Here is a 22,178-nt window from a genome sequence, read left to right as displayed (position 1 = left end):
TCGGGGGGAGGGGGGCGTGGCATTTTGCTTGATAGACGAAGGGCTCGTCACGACACTATCGTACTAGTCACTTCACACGCGCAGACCGATACTCTTAAGTTCGCTGCTTCACACGCGTACAAATCTCCGACGGTTGGCAATTTAATGGAGGCGCAAGTTTTTCACAGGGTTTGAAAATTCGACTTGGTGGAGACGCAAGTTTTTTACTTAGTTTGAAAATTGGAATTGGTGGAGGCGCGGTCGCGTTTAACGGTTTGAAATTATAGTTTTGGTGGAGGCGCGAGTTGTTTACCTACTTATGAGTCTGCGCTCCTGTTACCTGTTACGATTTTCGATGTCCAATTTTTTCGCGGAAAATACGTAGTATGCTTGGTATATCGCTGGTTTAGGTTGGGGGCGACCCTTTGGCGGCTCCGCTGTCCCTCGGGATAGAGCAGACCCGCCGGAAAGCGAGTTTCGACGCACTTGATTTTCGCACTATAGATCTGGTTAATGGACACTGCACTTGCGTAAACTGTTGCCGAGGTAGCGAGATACTACAGCGGTTGGTGCCGGATGGCAGAGGCCGAGATCGAGAGAAAGATCCGGGTGGCGTAGGCCGAGCACTTGTTTTTCGGGCGATCACGGGCCAGAGCGAAAAAAATTAAACTCAACCGATCACACAGAGTGATTGATACTGACTGAATAAGTAGATAATTATTCTTGGGAATAGCGAAACATCTTTCAATGTGCAACTCCTGGTAATCCTAAAGTATTGATCAATACCGGCGCCGGCCAGGCCCGAATGTAGATCGCGAAAGAAAAGGGAAGGAATGGTTAGTCTGATACTTGCTTTTGCTAGAGGCCGTATATACTACTGCGCACTCCACAAGTATCACAGGAGGAGGATATTTTTGTTAAGAGTATAGAAGTTGGATCACTTCTTCTTTACCGACACCAGAGAGGTGACTTCACTATCTGGACTAGATATCGATCCACCAAACTCATACTTCCCTTCTGAAGGAAGACGTGACCACAGATTTTTTCACCTCAGAAAAATCTCAACGACCTCGGCTGGAATTGAACCCAGGCAAATTGGTATGAGTGGTGGTCACGCTTACCACTCAGCCACCGGCGCCGTCAAAAACCAAACTTATTTCAAAATGGAGGAAAATCTCTTTGATTGCTACGCGAACGAAGGCCTTTGACAGTTCTCGTGTTCAATGGAAATGATGCTGTCAGACAAATGGAAAACAAAGATTGTGGAGTATTTATACCAGAGATTCAGCGTAATAAATGCACCAATCATCTCATTAGAAGTCAATACCGACAAACAACGACAATAGCTACGACAGTCATAGACAGCAACTGAAGTACCTACTTATTTGATGTTAGCATCACTGTCCTAGCCTCGTTTCCCGCTCCCGAACTCTCAGTGCCACTCAATGATTTAAATCTTTCACACCGTATGACGTGTGTAGATATACGAGATTTCGCAACTAAAACATGAAACATCATTTCACTGTTTTTCTTGCTTACTCATCATCAATGGCTTTCCCAACGTCACCAGAACGTATCTCTCAAGGCCGGAAAATTTCATCGCAATAATGGCCTACTACGGACACTACGATAAGCTTTGGGGGGGGGGGGTGTGATGAAACCGTCTAGCTGTGGCATACCCTAATGGAAATGAGACCGTCTACGCACTGTATAAATCACATTAGCACATGAATGGGGGGAAATGTACGATTAATCGTGCGTGTAACTACATGGGTGAATATCTCATCAGCATGAAATTAGGTTCAATCTGATAAGCTGACGTGTTAGCATAGGTGACCAGATATAATATTTTCTGTGTCTATCGTTGTAATGAAAACCGATTTTGGTTTGGTTTGCAGGAATACCACTTCGTTTAGTTGCAGAAAGAAAATTAGATTTTTCCTTCTTTCAAACATGAGTAGTAGAGTGGGACATGGTTATATGAAAAAAATAAAATTTGGCTCCGAGTAACTTTTTGGGTCCCATTTAGCTCCCAGAACAACTTTGTAAATTTTTAGCTCGATCGGTGAAACTATATTTTTGCGCCCACGGTTTAAAGTTTACATGGGATTTCGTATGGGAAAATTGTCTTTTGCAAATTAATTCTTCCAAGAGTCGCCCGTTATCTCCTAAAAATAAACAGATGTCTGATTTTTATAGGAAATTTGTCAAGGAAACAAAGTCTAGAAGACTGCAAAACGATCTGATACTTGTGGAAAAAGTTATTAAGCAAAAACCGATTGATGCCCTGAAGATTGATGAAAATTTCACTTTTCATAGCATCACTGCTTCTGACGGTTTTATTATATATAAAATTTTTAACTTTCTCTTATTATGTACAAAAGAAGCCTCAATTCATCCCTCAAAACCTTGCGAAGTGACCAAATAGTATAGATAAACGATTTAGATACGTTAAGAGAGGATTAAAACAAAATTGCGTATAATTGGACAACCAACAGCAGTGGTGCTAGAAAAAATAAATATTTTATCAATGGTCAGAGCATCAATCGGTTTCTGCTTAATAACTTTTTTCTCAAGCATCAGATCGTTTCGTGGTTTTCGAGACTTTTTTTATTTGTTAAATTTCCTATACAAGCCACATAACGATTTATTTTTAGGAAGTAATGGGCGACTCCTGGAGGAATTATTTTGTAAAAGTTAACTTTCCCATACAAAATCCCATGTAAACTTTAAACAGTGGGCGCAAAAATATAGTTTCACCGATCGAGCTAAGAATTTGCACAGTTGTTCTAGGACCCAAATGGTACCTAAAAAGTTGCTCGGAGCTGGAATCTATTTTTTGTCCCACCCTAATGAGTAGTTCTATGAAATGTTGGTATTAATTTTTTGCTTCTATTAGGCATAGTTAGTTGTTTATTTATTGTTTTTGACGGGTTTTATCATTTTTGATATTAAAGTTTCTGTAATAAGTTTGTCCAGAAATTGTCCTTGAATCCAAGTTTCTTTGACATAAAAGCAATCTGAAATTTTTAACTTTTATGTGATGTTTCCTTCATCATCTATATTAGCTGTTCTGGACAAATTAATTAGTGATAATTTCAAATCCTCGGAATAATTCTGACTAAACACATTCTATTTATTATTTATAACCGTTGAGTTTAATTTCAGCGAAAAGATTCTTCGGAAGACATCAAATTCTGCAAAAAAACAATTTAACCCCAACTTTGAACTAGAAGGGAAAAAATTGTGAAAATTTAATAAAAAGGAGCAGACGACGTGCCCATAAGGCAATGTAAAAATCCTTTTTTCAAAAGATAAACTTACTACCAAGATTTAGCGAATGTCGTCGGCATTTCACGGGTACAACGACAAAAACCGAATGCCAAAAGTATGCGTTTGAATGGCGTCACTTAATTCTGTTGCAAAACAAATGCAATTATCACATGCCTACTCTTACGACTGTGAGGTACTATTTATAATAAATCCGATTACGCATCCAAATATTTGTGCTTGATGGAAATTTACAACGTCTATAATGTGTATTCTGTATATCATGCATATCTATTTGGCATGATACGATAGTTCGTTCAAATTAGTTCCATTGTCAAATATTTGACTCCCTATTCCATAGCCTACTTCACCACCTTTACGTAAATTAGAGGAGACGCATGGTCTTCAGCCGAAAATTTAGCTAATTTGTAAAAACATACCATCAAACATAACTTTTTTATCATCTCAGCACACACCGGCTGTTCGGCAGAAAGCATGATGAATCGCCCCAACCCTCTCTAGCAGTAACCATGGCGAAGTGGCAGCAGTGGATGGGGGGGGGGGTGATTTTTCGGTTCAAATTCTCTGCGTCAAAGACAGACAGATGCGAAGCGGGATGAGATGAGAGCATACGGCAAACTGTAAAAATATGTGTTAGGAAATTTGAGAGAGCGATTTTTTTTCGGTGCATATGCATCGGTGCATAATTCTTGCTCCTGCCGACACAGCAGATTATTACGGTATTTTGTTGTTCATCTCGTGGGAGTAAGTGGCCTTTCAGTTCCTTATACCGTTACTGTGGTGCTGTGGTGGTGATATAAGTAATAGACATATCAAGTGACAGTTTACTCAACAGGCTGTGAAAGCTGTTGTTGGCTTCCGGTGACAGACGGAGGGGGGAAACTGCTAGCAGTTTCTATATCGTCCTTCGAAGGCACACGGAAACGTCGGAAAAATTCACTGTGGCTATCACGACACACAGTGCTATGCTGTTGTGGTTAAGAGTGTGTGCTTGTAATACTAAATACAGCATTTGAACAGAATTACATAAAGATTACGCGATAGGCGTCTTTTGCTTTTCCTCGTCGTGCCCAGAGCAAGAAATCATCGCACAGCGTGTGCGAAAAGTGAGTACAAGTGAGAGAGTTTATACAATTTTTTTTTCTCGGCACAGCTTGCCTAGATAGGTGTAGTAGGTTTTTGTGTTTTTTCTTGGCGGAGGGCCGTGAAAGTACAATTGGGGAGGAAAAATCTCGTGATTTGCTCGCGTGTGTCTCGAACGAACGAAAACAGTAGAAAATTTGCGGTAAACGTCCTTCACCATCACGTCACGTCGCTGACGAAAGAAAACGACGCTGACGTCGGCACGGTGAAAACAACGGGTGCTCGCAGCTCACACACCGCGAGCGACGATCGACCTCAAGCTGGAGGAGCCGAATAAAATGCAACCCTCGCTAGAGTCCACTGGGGTGGTTACTCCGATGGTGATCATGACCACGAACATACTCCCGGTGGTATCAGCTACGAAAGTGAAACAGACACCACCGCAAAGTGCCCCTCCGCCTCCTTCGAAGCCGCCCGAAGTGAACAGAAGAGCCGACGAAGCGGCAACCTTACCACAGAGAGTTGAAGACAGCGAGGAGGCGCGACCTCCGTTCATTAAGCAGCTGAACAAGCTGCTTACCCCACCGGATGATTTGCTTCAGTGGAAGGATATGCCACAGCATTTGCAGTTCAATCCTTATGTGCTCACCGGGTACCGGCCCCTGCAGGGTGTCAAGGGGTGCCTCAGCAGTCTGTTTTACGTGCATAACGAGACGATTAATATTTTAACACACGGTGAGTAGACGAATGCATTGCGGACAGTACGGGAAACCGAATGGCAGGACTAATTTGAGGAAGAGTGGTGTAATTTCAGGTTTCGAGTTCTGCTATTCGTTTTCCTGATTATTATAATTATGTTTCAATGGCAGACAAAGGTTCGGCATAGATTGCAGGCTGTTTTCTGCGTGTTAAAGAAAGTACAGAGCATTAATGGAGAAAATACTATTGGATTTATCTTGTCATCAGAGCCATAGCATGTTCTTCTGGCACCCCTGGGGGGAGTCTCAGTTTTGCACCCCTTTGGTATTTACTTTGGCTTTTTTTCAGTTCAACCTCCAAACAAAAATTTGTCTAGATGGAAATGGCCCACCTACTCCCTACTTAATTCATGTTTGACTGTCGTTCTTTTCATGTAAATTCCAGCCATAAATCTTTTACTGCATATTTACGAAATCAGTTGACGGCGCCGGAGGGAGCATCTATTCAGAAAGCTGTTCATTAGGGTGCTAATGGCATTTATGGGAAACAGGTTATCATCAAATTTAATAACCGGACGCTCCTCGAAAAAAGTCTCTTTGCAAAAGTTTAGCTCAATCGGACACGATGCGCAAAAACGGCCAGAGTGCAAAAATTTTCATCCGTGACAAAACACAAAAGGACCCTTAGAAGACTCAAAGATTGAATTCAATTAGGATGTAATGAAACGTCGAGATCTACAAATGATCCTAAAATGAATGTCAAACAAAATTCGTCATCAAAGACTCCGAGTTTCCATTTAAAATCAAACACATTAAATTAGGACCGATCATATCCTACCTTCTTTCGGATCAAAGGTAGTTCGTTAACTATTCTAATATTCCACAAAACGCCGAGATATTCAGCTGTGCCAGATATCTCGACAATTCGCCTTGATATTCTCAGAATTGTGATATTTTGTCTAAAGCAAACAAATGACGTTACTGGTGACAAGACTTTTTAAGAAGAACTAACGCGTTTACATACCCGCTCACAAAGTTGAGATCGATGGTGTAGTTATCGATTCGAACTTGGACTGCGGGGATCTACTGGTGGCTGTTTCAAGTACCCCCTGCGTGAGCAAAGATTTTAAATGACAGCCGCACAGGATGGGACAAAATGGGGGTGTCCCTTCAAACAAGGAGTTTCAACGCTTCCAAGAACACAAAAATCTCATGTGACATTTCAACCAGAGATTTAACCTAGTGCAGGATCGGTTGGACACGGGTTAGGAGCTAGCAATTTTGTGATATTGCGGAGCTCATCCCCGCATCGAAGAGATTTCAATTTTAATGGTACGGTATGGGGTTATTTTCTCAATGATAATTGGCCACGTTTCCGTTCCCCTTGTTTCTATGAAACTGATAAACGAGGGGAAAAGTTTGCGATGCGTTTCGCTATTTTTGTTGAAATTTGAAGTCATCGTCTTGTTCGTTGTTTATTCTGGACTAAGAGGACCATAGCGTAGTCTTCTGGCGCCTTTGGTAGATTCTAAGTTCTGCGCCTCATTACTGTCTACTTTGGCTTTCTTTTCCAGTTCGATTTTCAAACAATAATTTCGTGTGTACCTGGGATGATCCTGATATTCCTATCCTGACTTATTTTATGACTTAACCTCACTTGTTTCATAAAGCATATTAATATTTTAGCGCCCCCTAAGGTTGGCGCCCTTGGCGGGGTCCGACCTGGCCAACCGCACGCTACGGCTCTGAGTATACTAACCGAATTTGTTTTGGTGATACCTATTCTGAGATACGCTTTGTTCAATGCAGAAGAAGGCTCAACATTTGGACAATCTGACAAGAAAGAGGTCTTCAGAGTGTAACTCTCTGCTCTGACAGTATTGTGTAGTATGTTATGCAGGCAGTATCGACAGGGCTGTCTAAAGGCCTACCGGGGCTTCTGGGCACTATTGAACTAAAATGATCCACCGCATCAGCCACTTATTCTTTATATCACCCTGAGGGTTGCTCAAAATTATGCCAAATCGGTCAACAATTATCGGGGTGAAATTTGCATGGAAAAAATCATCAAGATATGCGAAGTAAAACATAGTTTCAGAGTCTGCCACCAAGTGGCGTTAGACGGATGATCTGAGTTAATCTTAAAAATATAATGACTTTTTATGGACGTGATGTCATAGACTTGGCGGCATTTGGACACTTACAACGCCACCTGGTGGCGAAAATCTGAAACCGTGGTAATTCTCTATATATTATGATTATTTTCCATTCAAATTTCAAGCCGATTTGGAAATGAATGCATATTTACCTTTGTGACGCAAATTTAGAACAAAGTCTAAGGGTGGCATGGGGAGCAAGTTAATGCGTGATGCACCGGTTTTTTTTCCTAAAAATATGCAGAATGACGGGTACCCTAGTGTAGAGTTAGTATCGATAAAAATGCCAAAGCATCACATCATCACAAAGATGATTCATGTTTTAATCCAAAGTTTTCAAACTAAGACATATTGCAATGGCAATTGGAAAGGTAGCAAGATATTGGAAGGTTGCAAATAAAAGATATTTCGTTGAGTTACTAGTCATTTGCAATCGAATGATGTAATCCGCAGTTAGCAGTAAGCGAACAGAACTAAATTTGTGGTAATCTGATCTCCATAGTTGCATGACGTTGTTTGAGAATAAGAGTGCCTTCGTCGAGGAGGAGGGATGATGAAGCAAAAGGGGGTTATCGTCATGTGCTTGACTTCTGGAGTGAATTATTTCTCGTTGATTTTGACCGTTGTACGTTAATATTAGATTTTTTTTTAATTTTCTTCTTATAACTCTAACAGCTGCTAGAAATTGTATATTAGGACTGAGCATGTGCCGATAAATTACAACATTTGACCGCTCGTGATAATACAATCCATTAAAAATAATTAATTATTTAGTGCTGAATAACTAAATAATTTTCCCGCAACCGCAGATCGCTTGCCAGACAAAGATTGTTTGGCCAATGTTGAAAGTTTTTTCTTCAAATGTTCTCACTGCTTTCATGCGCGAGTTTTGTTTACTAACTAGTTATGTTTACTTTACTACTTTCAAACTTTTGATACGCGTAGTCCGAAAGGTTTCATTATTTTGCTTAAAATAAATGGAAATTTCGAGATATGTGGCCTTCTAAAGGAATCCTTTGGTCGAATGTCGGATTTGCTAGGATCAAAAATTATGCAGAATAACTAGGAATCACAAAAGCAGCTACGGTTCAGAGGTATTTAAGTTTGTTAGCTAAGCTCACAGAAAGTCTCTTTGAAACTCTGAGTGAAGAAATTATAAATGCCTATGTACTAGTAGACTAAATAAGTTATTTTCGAAATCGAAAGATTTTTAAGTCAATTCATTTGGAACTGCAAATGGTGAAAACTCGCGTAACGAAAATCAAGTACTCAACTGTCTTTTTGACACATATTTGCCAAGCTAAACAGAGCCAACACTGACGACTATCCTCGAGTTATTATTGATTAGTTCGACCTCCATACTTCTCAAATCAGTGGGACGTTTAATCAATCATTACATCCGGAATATCATTTTTTTCACTTCACGTAATGCATCATGCATACCAGCGAGAGAATCTACTACAAACTTCGTAGAAGCAATCAAGATTAGACGTTTAAGAAACTGCACAATATCATGGAAGACCGATGTATATTATGAACAAAACACACGCGATGCTTAGCAACCGATATCTACCGATCGTTAAGACAAGTAGAGGAAAGACAACTAAGCGTTTGCGGATGCCCTCGAAATGATGTGCTGTCACTACTATTACGGAATTTTGTCGTCAATAAAGTTTGGGGTTCCAACAAATGGTTGCGCAGATGATTTTCATTTAATGATGGCTGGTATTTGCATTTAAACAAATTTGATTAGATTCAATAGATCGTGCAGTCAATCACCCACCATTGTGGCCACAAATAGTTACAAGGGATACCTGCCCAGTTACCTTACTCTCACATGTAGTTTTCCTTACAAAACCTTCAATGTGACTAAGGAGAAAATTGTTTAAAACCATCTTTGCGCGTGAAGAGCACAAAACCTATAACTGAATTAGTTATGGAATTTGTGTTTCAACTTCGTCTCATCAGCATCCGACACTAACTTAGTAACAGGACTAAGCTAGCGTCGAATTAATGCTAGCTCCAAAAATGGGCACACAACCGAAACACAAATTACATAACTAACAGCTACAATCGAAATTTAAAAAATGGCTGGCTGTATCGAGCGAAAATTTGAAGAATAGTTGTTTGTTAAACTGATAATTCTTTGTTGGAGGGTCTACTTGGTGGTGGTATAACTACCGTCGTGAAATACGATTGGACTAATTCGATTCTCTTGGTAGATGCTGCACAGCATTCCAAGCGGAAATCTTTGTGATTCTGTGTGGCATGAAACCCAGGTTTTTTTACGCGGGGGATACGAACCGCGTAAAAAAACTGCGTTAATTGGAAAATCCGCGTAAAAAACCGCGTTAATTGGAAATCCGCGTAAAAAACGCGTTAATTGCAAAATCCGCGTAAAAAAACCGCGTTAATTCGAAAATCCGCGTAAAAAAAAACTCTCAGCAAAAGACTTAGAATATTTTTGGAAGTTTTTTTTTGTCCTTTTTAATGCTAAAGACTTAGACTTTTTTCCGAAAAAATTTCTAAGTCCTTTTAAATGCAAGAAGAATTTTGGCAGTTTTTATTTTGCGCGGATTTCGCAATTAACACGGTTTTTGCAAAAAATATTCTAAGTACTTTTGAATGCAAACGACTGCAAAGATTTTCGGAAAGATGGAAGAGACGGGTCTGCAAGACTCCTCATGGCCCACACCCCAACAATATGGGTATTTTCGGAATGGTCTTGAAGAGTAGGTGCCAGAAATTAATTTTTGACGCCATTTTGAAATCAAAGATGGCGACTTCCAGTTTAGCTAAATTCGCTATAACCCAATCAATATGGATATTTTCGGAATGGTCTTGAAGAGTAGGAGACAAATATCGATGTTTGACGCCATTTTGAATTCCAAGATGGCGACTTCCGGGTTAGCCACATTCACTATAACCCAGTCAATATGAAAATTTTTAGAATGATCTTAACGAGTAGATCCCAAAAATTGATTTTTGACGCCATTTAAAAATCCGCGTAAAAAAACCGCGTTAATTAGAAAATCGCGTAAAAAACCTCGTAAAAAACCGCGTGAAAAAAACCGCGTAAAAAACCGGGATGTATTGACAAATGAGCATTGTATGCTGCTTCAAGCACAGTCTCTGAATAATAGTGATGATTCAGAGAGATTACTGATTTTTTACAGTGGCTAGACTTTATTTACTTTATGGTTCAGCTTATCTATACCAGTATCAACCCAACTCTACTATAATAACAAAGCTATAGCAAATGAGACATCGATTGATTTATCGAGAAGCTAAACCTCACAATTCTTACGTCCCTTTGTCTTATTGTCTTTGCTATTTAGTTCGGTTGATGGTATATTGTCGCAGTTCCTCGCTTTGTCTGACTGCACCACCCCCTATAATTGTGTTATTGTTGGCAATCGCGACAAATGGCGAGTGAAGCCAGCGTCACGACTATTCGCTATTTTTTACCATTCGACTTAAAGACAAGCAAAGTGAAATGCGGACGTCATTAATACCGACAGCTGGTTGGCGAACGGCATTAGCGCCACTAAATGGGTAGCATTCAGCGTTCGAAGGGTTTTTGAATTGACGGCATTTGTTTGCTTTGAGCTAATTGTTTGTGACTTTTGAAAATTTGTTAACGCGAGTTAATAGGATTCACAAACAGACATGCGTCTCCATCGATTATGTGCGAGTCGATGGAATGGCTTGGTGATTTTCAAGGTTTGCCATGTCCAATCGCAGTAACCATTTCGAAACTAGTACCGTAGCAAATATCAACCAAATCGCCCCGCATGCATTCGAATTTACGGCAATCCATTGATGTGACGTAGAACAATTTCATTCAAAAACAAGGTAGGAACAAGGAACCCGGATCGAAAGTCGATTCGACTGTTTACGTAAATCACAAATTAAATTTCTATTTTCATCGACTAGCTATGCTGGAAGTCCCGGTTGCTTCTCCATTCCTTTGCGTTATAAAGCTATACGGCAGTGGGCGAGAGAATGAAAGAATGTCGGGAACGGCGTGGTACGAGCAACAGCAACTATCACGGAATCATAAAATATGCAATCAGCTGCTCGCAATCAAATGACCATCGGTTGGTTTTGCGTTCGTTTACCCCTTGATGGGTTGACGAGCGGCATTCGATAGGTTGCCGGGGTTGCGAAGGAATTATAGCCTTTAGACTTTAATTTGCCTGCTGCTTTGTGGGCAACGATAATCACTAGTGGTAGGTCTGTTGCGTATGTAGAAGGATTCTATGTTGCTTTTTTTGGCTTTGATTATAGAGGATTCAACTTTAAGGTTAATTGGCTCCTTTTTCGGAATCAAGCTCAACTGTACACCAGGAAAATAATATTTTCATAATCAGATAAAACACAATTTCGGAGAAATGTTGTTCAAATGATGTGGAAACTTCTCTATTGGAACATTCCCGTTGTTCGGGACAAAGTTTTTGTCAAACGACACTGGATCACAAGCTCAAATTACGCCTAACGAGAATCAGTGGAAATTACCGTCATCCTCAGTCCATAATCTTTTCCTTGATTTTGAACGATATCTAATCGCTCGATTAACTACCATCGATAAGCGCTTTTAATTGAATATTTTTCATCCGCCCCAGCAAAGTTATTTATAGTTGTAATTATAGTCGCAACGAACGAAAATTGTGAACGGCTGCGATGGCATCGACACCGATAACATCCTGCTAAGAGAGGATGGGGGAGGGGGTTAAATGTGTATAGTTCTGTGCGAAGCCCAAGCTTCAATAATTCTCTATTAACGAGTTTTTTCTCTGTTCCTGTACTTTACGGTGGGATGCCCTATAAAGCACAGAAACTCCAACCGAGTATGAACCCAACAACAGAATCCCACCAGGGAAATGTTTCATTTTGTTTTTTTTTCTGAGCTTCGAAGCGGAGATGACTTTACTTCCTCCACGCTCAATCTAGACAGTAATAGAATATCCGCCTTCAAGTGGCCATTTCACGTCCATACTGCCTTGTCAATCTCAATCATAAAACAACTGCGTCCACGATGAACACGAGACAGAGCGGAAGCGTGGGCGAATTGCCTCATTCGTTAAAGGACAAGATAAATTGAGTTTCATATTTCTGACAGGCCGCGGCACTGTTTTTTGGGAAACCATTTCTGTTTACTAATTTTTTTTCGTTCGCTCTCTCTCTCTTCTCTTCTCTCATCATATGCAGGCATTCCAATAGTGTACATTCTGGCAACAGTTCCGGCAATGATGCCATGGGAGAAAGAATATCGCTTTCTTTCGTGGTGTCATCTGGTCGGTTCTGTTGCACCATGGTGTGGTAGCTTCCTGTATCACCTGTTCATGAATCTGGAACGGGGCGAGGTCGTCTATTATCGGTTGCTGCAGCTCGACATGTTCGGGATCTGGATGAGCCAGAGTTTCGGTAAGTATTGAAACATAAGAAAAACGGCAACAAACGTATTAGAAGCTGGATGGTTGTGTAACAAAGTTAGAATAAAACAAACAAGAGATTTCATATCTTTCCTCGAATCCAAATGCAGTTGTTGATATGCAATTTTTTGTATTCAGTTCGTTTATTTGATGAGGCACAAATGAGTTAACCAGGTGCTGCTAAATTCTTTTGTTTTTACATTTCAAATAACTTAAAACTAGAAGGTTACAATGTTGAATTTTTTTATTAAGAGGAAGAATTTTACAGCTATCTTAAAACTAGGAATACAATTCTGTATACAAGAAGGAAAATTAATTAAATAAAAATAAAAATTATAACTATCTTAAAACTAGGAATTCAGCATACAAATTAGATTTTTGTAACGGAGGCTTATGCTTGGTCAAAATCTTCAGAGGAGGACTTATTTCTAACATCGGTGTAGCAGCAGTTGTATCAGGGACAGCGGAGAGAAGACGTACATGATGACAGGGAAAGAAGAGCAAAACTTGTAACTTTCGGGCAAACGGGAGAACAGCGACATGAATTAAAGCTTCATACTAGTAAGACGCCGAGAACTGGGTTGACGGGTGGTATTCTTCGGACCCGCGGAGAATCCTTCAAAAATTATCAGATCATCGGGCCGCTCTCGTTTCAATTTCCTTTTATGCAGGCGTAGTGGTAAGGGCAATGACGGTCGCGATGAGGTCGCACTCTGGTACTGGTCGGCTCTAAAAACTAGGACAGGGAATTTCTAGAAACGAGAAATAAAAAAGATGGGCTAAATTGGGATATTCTCGTTTTTATAAACATGTAAATAAGGAACTTATAAGGGAGATCGAGATTTGCCAGCATATCCCCATCTGGGACATTGGGTTGTCTACCTCGCGCCCGAAGGGAATCCCTTAACTCAGATCGGACGTCACAATATCCGTTGCACGCCTAGACAACGTGCTCGATGTCGTGATAGCTCTCGTCACAAGCGCACAGCCTACTCTCCGCAAACCCAATACGCCGCAAATGCGCCTCCAATGTGTAGTTGTGGGACATGAGCCGAGACATTGAACGAATGGAATCTCGACCCACAACCAACCCCCAGGAAGCAAGGTTTCGTTGATACCTTCGGGATAATAGAATGTAGTCATCGTCCTAGTTCCTCATTGCTCCACCAAGTTTGCCAACTGTTGAGTGCCCTCTTACGACAGATTCTGAAAAATTAATGGAAGCAAAATGTTTTTTCGTAGATGTAGCTTCTGAGTCGGCCTTTTCATTGCCCGGGATAGAGCAATGAGAAGGGGACCTACACCTAACCAAAGATAATGTGATAAGATTTTTCAGATAACGAACACAAGGGCTCTCGGATCTTCCCCAGAAAATACGGGAGTTGCTTTTTGGGCTTCATCGGATGAAGTCTCGATAGAGCTGAGACTGTCCGAAATGATGAATAGAATAGTGATCTGTGGGCAATGTGTCAATGATCCCAAGGGTATACTGAATATCAGCCGATTCGGCGACGTAAACTGAAGCAGGATCATTGATCTTGAATGAAGCGGTGACATTCTCATTGATGATGCCGAAGCCAGTATCCATCGAGATTTGCTTCGTCAGTGTTGAGCATTTTGTCACAATCGACCTCCCGGAACTTATTATAAAATGTATCGGAGATCATTTGCTAGCGTATATGATCCGGGAATTCACGAATTTCTTCCCTCGTGGAGGTGTTGAAAAATACAGTTGAATCTAAGCAACGGACACGATCGGGATTGTATGAAGAAGGAGTGATGCTCTGTGCCACGTAGTCGAAGTACAAGGACAAGGTTTGACAATTAAGCTCGACGAGCCTCTCGAATTTTTCAATTATCAACGGGTTCAAGATGTCGCATCGAACGAGCAATCGATATAAGAGCTCCCAAAATCGATTTTTCAGCGGAACAATGCCCGCCGAGTGTGGATCGAGTGCATGCCGCCGGCAACGATACTCTCCAGTTTGATGAAGTGTATGTTCCCCCACGGAGCGAAAACAGAAGCACCCGTACTTCATCACCGACAATATTGTTGTTTGGTATAACCTGGTCAGGTCTCCTGGGTAAGCACTCCACCATGTTCCAGTTATTGTTCAGAGAAAATTGATCCTTTGTTGGAACTTTTTGTTTCAAATATATAATGTGGTTTCCCCAGGTACCTTTAGAGTCGAACCAGACCCCGAGATATTGAAATGTGAAGACCTCATCCACCATTAATAGAAGCTGGAGTTGCGCCGGTTCACGCTTTCTAAAAAAGACGACCAGCTCAGTTTTCTCCGCGGAGAACTCGATACCCAGCTGAAGAGCCCAATCGAACAAATTGTCCAATTTATAGACAAATGGGCAGCTGTAACAGAAACCACTCCGTCGTATGCAAGTTACCTTAGCGTGCATGAGTTGGCTTAATTGTCTTAATCGTCAATGTTCTTTGCGTAAAAATTGTACAGTAGGGGGATTAAACATGAGCCCTGGGGAAGGCCCTTGTAGCCAAATCACGATGTTGTTACATCGCCATACACATGTGCTGTTCAGACAACAGGTTTAGCAAAACGTTATTTAAAATCGTTGAAAGACCATGCTGGTTCAGCTTCTGTGACAAGACATTGATAGAAACGGAGCCAAAAGCCCCCTTAAAATCCAAGAAAGCTAATACCATCGGCTCTTTGCTAGTATAGGCCATACCAACGCATTCCTTAATCCCATTGCCATTGCGGAAGCCAAATTGTGTATCTGACAGAAAACCATTCGCTGCAACCCAATTGTCGATACGAAACAGGATCATTTTCTTGAACAGCTTCCAGATGAAGGAGAGCATTGCAATCGGTCGATACGAGTTGTGATCGGAGGCTGGTTTTTAGATGGCTATGACTCTCACTTGTCTCCAATCGTGTGAGACAATTTAACCCTCAAGAAAATTTTCATATAATTTCAACCAGCCTTCTTTGGCAGCATCTGGTAGATTCTTTAGAAAATTTGATTCCGTCTAACCATGGGGCGTTATTGTCACATGATAAAAGAACAAGTGAGAGCTCCACCATCGAAAACAGTGTTTCGTTCGCGGTATCACTGGCTGGTGTCGAAGGGAAGTTAATTGGGTTGAAGAAATAGGACTTTTAATCTCCAAAAGTACTCCTCCGTAGGGGTTTTCTCGATCCAGTCGAATTATATAAAAGTTGTGAAACTTGAGATTTCTATCGGAAGTTAGCCAAGTTTCGCATAATGCAAAAGTATCACATTTTAAAGTGTTTAGTAGAAATTTTGAGGAGATCAGTGACCTCTTTTGATAACATAGCCATCGAAAGATAAGATCGCTGCAAGGAGAGCCTCAAAAAAGATTTCGGTATAGGGAGAAAACATATCAGAATGCTTTTAAAAGGATCAGTAACATTGAAAACTGTGAAAAATTATGTCAGAATGAGTGTGTTTAAAAAGAGGGGACACTTGGGGTTTTTGGTGCTCCTGGAAGTGGTGGATACTCCTTATAAGGATTAAAATTCCAAGTCCTGGAGCAACTTGCTTCGGCTTTAGGACATCACTTCCTTTGGATTTATTAAATGTAGTTGACTCACTTTAAGGGAAGGGCATCTTAGCATTCTTACGAGGGACGATCGATTTCCCCTATTCCTGGATTCCCCTGGGTTAACAAATCAGGTTCCCTCTTGTGGATCATCAGATTCTTGCTCAACACGAGCCAAAAAAGTACAGCATTTTCGAAAAGGACAGAAGGCGAAACATTCCTCACAGCAAAAAATGAAAATTAATGGTAGTTTGATGGTCTCTAGCAGACGAACCAAGCTGAATTCGAGTAAATCCTTTGTTCAGTTTACCTACCCTAAGCTGGGATGCCTCGGGTGCCCGGTCTGCAGGCCGTAACTCATGAACGCAATCAACAAAACATGAACTCAAATCAGCATTTACCACATTTATTCACTAATCCTCAACACACTCCTGCTTAACCATTAATCTTTTACTTCTTAGGTACTACTACTACTACTACTCACGTATTATGGGCCCATCTTTCTATTTACTTGACTTGCATTAGCCTTCCCATGCCATCTAAGCAAACACATTAGGGCCTTTCCGTGCTCCGTAATATCTCCACCACATTGGCGAATACTGGATAAATATACATTTCAGTCTCTCTGCCACAAGATAACTCAAGTTATTCTTCACATTTGCCACACCATTTCTATTGCCACAATAGGTGGCTGCCCAAGTAACAATAGAAGTTTTATTGCAGGCTACAAATGAAATCTACGCTTTATGAGAGGTTATAAAATTACTATATTGGCTCAATTGAACATGAGCACGATGACCGTAAAATTCGTAGTTGCTACTCCGTGATTGACCAAACAAGCGAAATTGCACAGAGAATCAACGAATGGGGCCTGAGAGTAGCTATCCATCCAAAATGTGCACGTTTCGAGAGTTCTATACGTTCAAATGTCAATAAAGGCGCCGGCCACGTCCTTACATTCATCGGGGAAGGAAAGGAATGTTAGTGTACCAATCGTTGTTATGGAGACCGTATATACCTCCGCATCTCCACGTTCGCCACGGGAAGGAGTTTTAGTTAGACGGATGGGGTAAAGAGATGCACAAACCTGGATTCACCTTGATAAGTGATACAAGCTATGCAACTTTGAGAAGTGTTACCATGTGTTTATTGCGCTGGGCAGCCAGCTGCCGAGAATTTGATAGTTATCGTTTGTTGAATTAATTTGGAAACGCCCAGTTTGCAAAAAAGCAACTTAAATTCCGGACTGCCGACAGTATAGTGCATGCACTACTTCAAAGCAAATGAAAGTATTCAATATAATGAGAACAATTAATTTGATTTGATTTAATAGATTTATTAGACTAAAAGTAAGTCAATGAATATGACAATTAAACATATGTTCTTCGTGCTGATATGACTGCTGCAAATTGGTAACTGGCTTCTGATTCTTCTCGCAAACTGTTAATTCTCAACCCTCATATATGATTCAACAGTCATCATTTCACTCAGGCAAGATCATGCGTATTCCTCATGCACAATACCCAGTGGATTAGTTTCCTGGTTGGTCAAATAAACACTGAACAAACAAATAAATTAGTTTGATCAGTCCAAAGAAATGTCAGCTCGATTGGCATCAACGTGCGGATACGTGTTCTCTTACAATGCCATTAAATCAAAGAACATTTAAAATTACATACGACATAATATGTGCAATTCTGAATATAATAAAATGAAGACTAATTAATTATTTGCAATAAAATAAGATCGGAAAAATTAGTTGCATAAACAAGGTGGTTAATTTTCAAAGATAGCACTGTTGATGAATCACATTATAAAATAGATGATGAGGGACGCGGACGAAAATAGCTGACCACCGCCACAAAACTACTATATTGGCTCAATTGCTACTAAAGAATGAGGCCCAATTTCTTGCAATTGCCGCAGTTCATTACCTGCGGTACAAACAGATTTCCCAAAGGACATAGTGAGGAAGAGAAGACCCGGAGAAAGGCACCCGAAGCGAGTCTGACAGAGTATAAGTTGTCCTATTATCCGCAGTTTTTGCAGAATATAATTGCTTGCATTCCAAAATCTTGTCCATAAAGTAACAAACTTCAACAGATCTTCGCCCTTCAGACCAGAGTTAAAAATAATCAAAGCTCTCTTTTGACGACTGAAAATGAACCTGATGCGACTCGCGGTGAATGGAAAAAATATTCATTCAAATTATGTTATTCATTAAGTTGAATATCGTACAATATATTCATTTCAATAATTATCTAGGAAAATGTTTTCAAATACCGGTAAAGCATATGAAACAACAATCATCATCGCTTACATTGTGCCAGGGCCTTCTTTGATGCGTTTGATTGGTTGCTGCACGGTTGCTTCGTGTAATAATCGGAGACGAATGAAAATCTGCATGGATGAATGAGCAGTTTGTTCGTTTGAATGCGGCTGAATATGGTCAATTTTCATTCAATGAATTTGAATATTTTTAACTCTGCTTCAGACCCGATTCGGCGACGACCCCGTCGATCTCCACTGCCATAGCAGGTAAACATACTCCAAATTGCTTGGTAAATCGCAAACACTCTAAACATTTCTAAAATATTCAGCGATTTCCAGTTGGGCCGAAAGTCCATTGGAACTGTCTAGATATTTTTTTATGCGATGAGTGTTGTAAGAATCGGGGGAGGAAGTAATTTTGGGAGCATCAATTATATCCATTGGAGTATCAGGGCGACTAGCGATTAGATTCAAATTGTTCTCATTATCGGCCATTTTGGTACGAGGTTGTATAGAGAATAGATTATATAAAGTAGCGGTAAAAAGGTATATACGCATAATATAGAAAAGAAAACTAATGCTCAGCTTCTACAGCGGCGTCATTTTTGTCTCCACCGTCAATCGTTTCAATCTTTCTTGGTGGTTTCTGTGCATGGTAGTACCGTAGATTTCAGGACAAAATTTAAAATTATTGGAAATAATTGGGATTTTTCTGTCGACCACATCATTTTGAAGTTTATAGATCTCAATATATCAAAATATCTATTATACAAAAGTGGGCTTATAAAAGTTCCAGAAAATTGGATGGATAATTTTTGTGAATGTACAACTGAACTAACTGCTGAGGCTGTCATGAAAACACAATGTTGCCCAGATATGTTGAACTATAACAGATAGCTTGATTCAAAGCTCTTTAACATCCTTTGGCGTTGGCTTCAGGGATATCGATGTGATACATGAGTAAGGCATTTACGGATGCTGCATTACCATGCACTAACAGCATTTTATATTTGTTCTGTAACATATGTAAACAAGCTACTGTCTATACGACCTAACATAGTATAACCTTCTAGGCCAGACATCACCACATTCGACTATTCTTATCGCGAGCCAGGGAATCAAATTTACGCATGATTTACATAAACTGGCACAGCATGTTCGAAGCATTTTAATATTACTGATAAGAAATGCCAGTTATTGCGACAACAAAAGTTGGAACTAAAGAAAGTGAGAAGAAAAAATGTGACAAAGAATTTATCTTCCACCAGAAAGGATATGAATATAGAGCAGGAGGTCGATTATCCTAGCGAATTCCTCTGCGAAATCCTTGCTCCAACCTCGCTCGATTCAGTTGCAAGCGCACGGTTGCATGTTTGCCTTTATTTCCGGCTAAACATCAGGGGAGAGAAGATGCGCATGAGATTTTTTGCAGCAATCATAAGATAGGTGGAAGATTTAGAGATAGGTACTGAAAAAATCATTTATCATAAATTTATAATGTATTAGACTAACTAGTAAGCGATTTTTTAAATTCTTGACCTATAAAATACATGAAAAAACTAAATATAAAAAAATGTCTAACAGGGTAGGACTACCTACAAAAAATTGTCATGGTGAAGTCCTTTTCATTAGTGATATCGTGACAGTAAGCTCCTTTTGTGTAGGATCATATTTTTTCCTCAAACTCGTTCAATTTTAATTGAATAGAATACCCCCAAACAACAGAAACATCTGCTGAAAAACACGTCCGTCTTCTTTATAGAAAATGTGGAAGCGAGTCATGAAGTGCCACATTCTAGCTGTAATTTAACACAAATTCCCAGCACTTCACCAATCTGTATCCGTGTTCTTTTCTTCCCTTTCCATCTCTATATAGGTGCCCTTCCAATGGTGACGGCTACGGTGTACTGCCTAAGGTGGCCTCTCAAATGGTTCATCATCCTAGCGTACTCGATGCTGTGCATCTGGGGTTTGTACAAGGTAGGTGGTAGCGTAAGATTGCTGCTATCAAACTAGTATCATGTAAGTCTTCCCCTCTACATGCCTTTGTCCCATCTCCCACAGGTGAGGGCTCCCAAGCCACCTTCAAAAAGTTTCACTTTTATTACCTAATATCTATTCCAAACGTGATTCACAGCAGGCCTCTTGACCTATCAGCCGTTATTTCTCGTATGTTTCTTTTTTTTCGTGTTTTACTTGCACTTCCCACCAGGCACTGACGGCCTCTTCACCGTGGCAACGCAGACTCTGCTTCCTGCGACCCTTTGCCATGCGGATTCTACTTACCCTTCTGCGGATATCCAATCTGGGCGGCGGCAGTCCCACCTCGCTGACACACGTTTTTCTGCAGGTAAGTACCATCAGGTACCGGAAGTTGTTACATTTATAAATATTGCTTGCGCCCGGGGGGTGGCGCGTGAGTGGCAATCAAAACGAAATGCCCATAATTTATATGCATATCTATGTCGAGCTTCTGTCCGGCGTTGTTTTTTCTTCCTTTCTATAGTTGTAGTTGCTACATTCGTACGGTGCTGGTGTACTGTTTTCTGCTGGAACTGATTATCAGCGCTAGAATAAATAATACATCGAGTGGAAAAGGCAATATGAATTTATCATGATGTTGATCCACCACCGACTGGATTTGTGTGCCGTTGCAATGACGGAATGGATACTTGATTGGTGTTGACGTATCCATGTATTATTTGGGATTTACGTAACGGGTACAATGGCCTGCTTGGGTGGTGCCGTTTTTTCCGATAGTCCTTCACATGAAGATGGAGAATTTTGTCTACTGTCACCAAGATGTTCGAACATAGTACCTAGAGTTGGAACGGGGCGAGACTGTCAAGATGGCACATTTCGATTCGCAGAAAAGATATCGTCAAATGGTGTCAAAAGAGAGCATGCTTATTTAGATACAAATTCGTTATATTATACCTTGTCGTAACTCACATGTATTGTGTCATGCTTTTGCTTATGTCATTCTGTTCGTAAAGGACATATACAGACATGTACGAACGTTTTTCAAACAGTCAAGTAGCACTACTGATGGTAATACAATTACCGAATGTGAGATTCACATGTTGGCAAGAACTGTCAGCTCTGAACAGTACCGCAGTTACGCATGGCACACTTGGCTACGGCCAGTGTACATATAGCACACTATGTAGTTTTAGAGTTAAACGAAGTGTGCTCCAAAAATGTTGGATGAACAACGTTAAATTTCTTTCCAAATTTAAAAAAGTACTTCAGTGATAGAGTCCTAAAGTTGCCATATTCGTCCATCTGTCAACGAAGTTTGGCATAAAATATTCCCGTAGTGAAGGAAGATAGCTAAACACATATCATTAGTTCATGGTGATGGTTGTTCTGTGAATTATGATCAATATCAACCCAACTAACCTTCTTCAATATTTCACGGTGCAATTTTCCAGTCTGCTTCCGACAGCAAAATTGTGTTTTATTTACGAGAATCAATCAAAGCTCAGGTATCAAATGGCCTCAACTGGTTATAGACAGTACTAACCTAAAGTGCAACGTATTACCCTTCATTTACGCTGCGCCTGTTTACATAAACAACTTTGTTCCAGGCAAGTTCACGTTCTGACCTTAGAAAGGCTTAACGAACACCCACCCAAGCAGTATAGGATTGACCACAACAGCAGCAGCGACAGAAATTGCCAGCGAATAACTTTGACGCGCTGTCACTCAAGTTCATATAGCAAGT

At 40.4% G+C, this 22,178-nt stretch overlaps 1 protein-coding gene across 10 annotated transcripts in view; it reads left to right on the top strand.

Annotated features, from left to right (window-relative positions):
• LOC131688278 (progestin and adipoQ receptor family member 4) overlaps window positions 1-22,178 on the top strand; it is a 46,137-nt gene that overhangs the window by 14,444 nt on the left and 9,515 nt on the right. For 4 of the 10 annotated variants that reach the window (XM_058972526.1, XM_058972506.1, XM_058972521.1 and 1 more), the window contains exons 2-5: window positions 4,424-5,088; window positions 12,419-12,634; window positions 20,328-20,431; window positions 20,664-20,801. In XM_058972526.1, coding sequence (XP_058828509.1) covers window positions 4,692-5,088; window positions 12,419-12,634; window positions 20,328-20,431; window positions 20,664-20,801 — 855 coding nt within the window. In that variant the 5' untranslated portion in view covers window positions 4,424-4,691. Of the gene's footprint in view, window positions 1-4,093; window positions 5,089-12,418; window positions 12,635-20,327; window positions 20,432-20,663; window positions 20,802-22,178 lie in introns of all 10 variants that reach the window. The other 6 variants (XM_058972492.1, XM_058972477.1, XM_058972469.1 and 3 more) reach the window with 3 other exon arrangements.

Source organism: Topomyia yanbarensis, chromosome 1, assembly GCF_030247195.1.
Source record: "Topomyia yanbarensis strain Yona2022 chromosome 1, ASM3024719v1, whole genome shotgun sequence".
Lineage (NCBI taxonomy): Eukaryota > Metazoa > Arthropoda > Insecta > Diptera > Culicidae > Topomyia > Topomyia yanbarensis.
The sequence above is the reverse complement of the archived record's forward strand: the minus strand, read 5'-3'. Positions and strand labels throughout refer to the sequence as shown.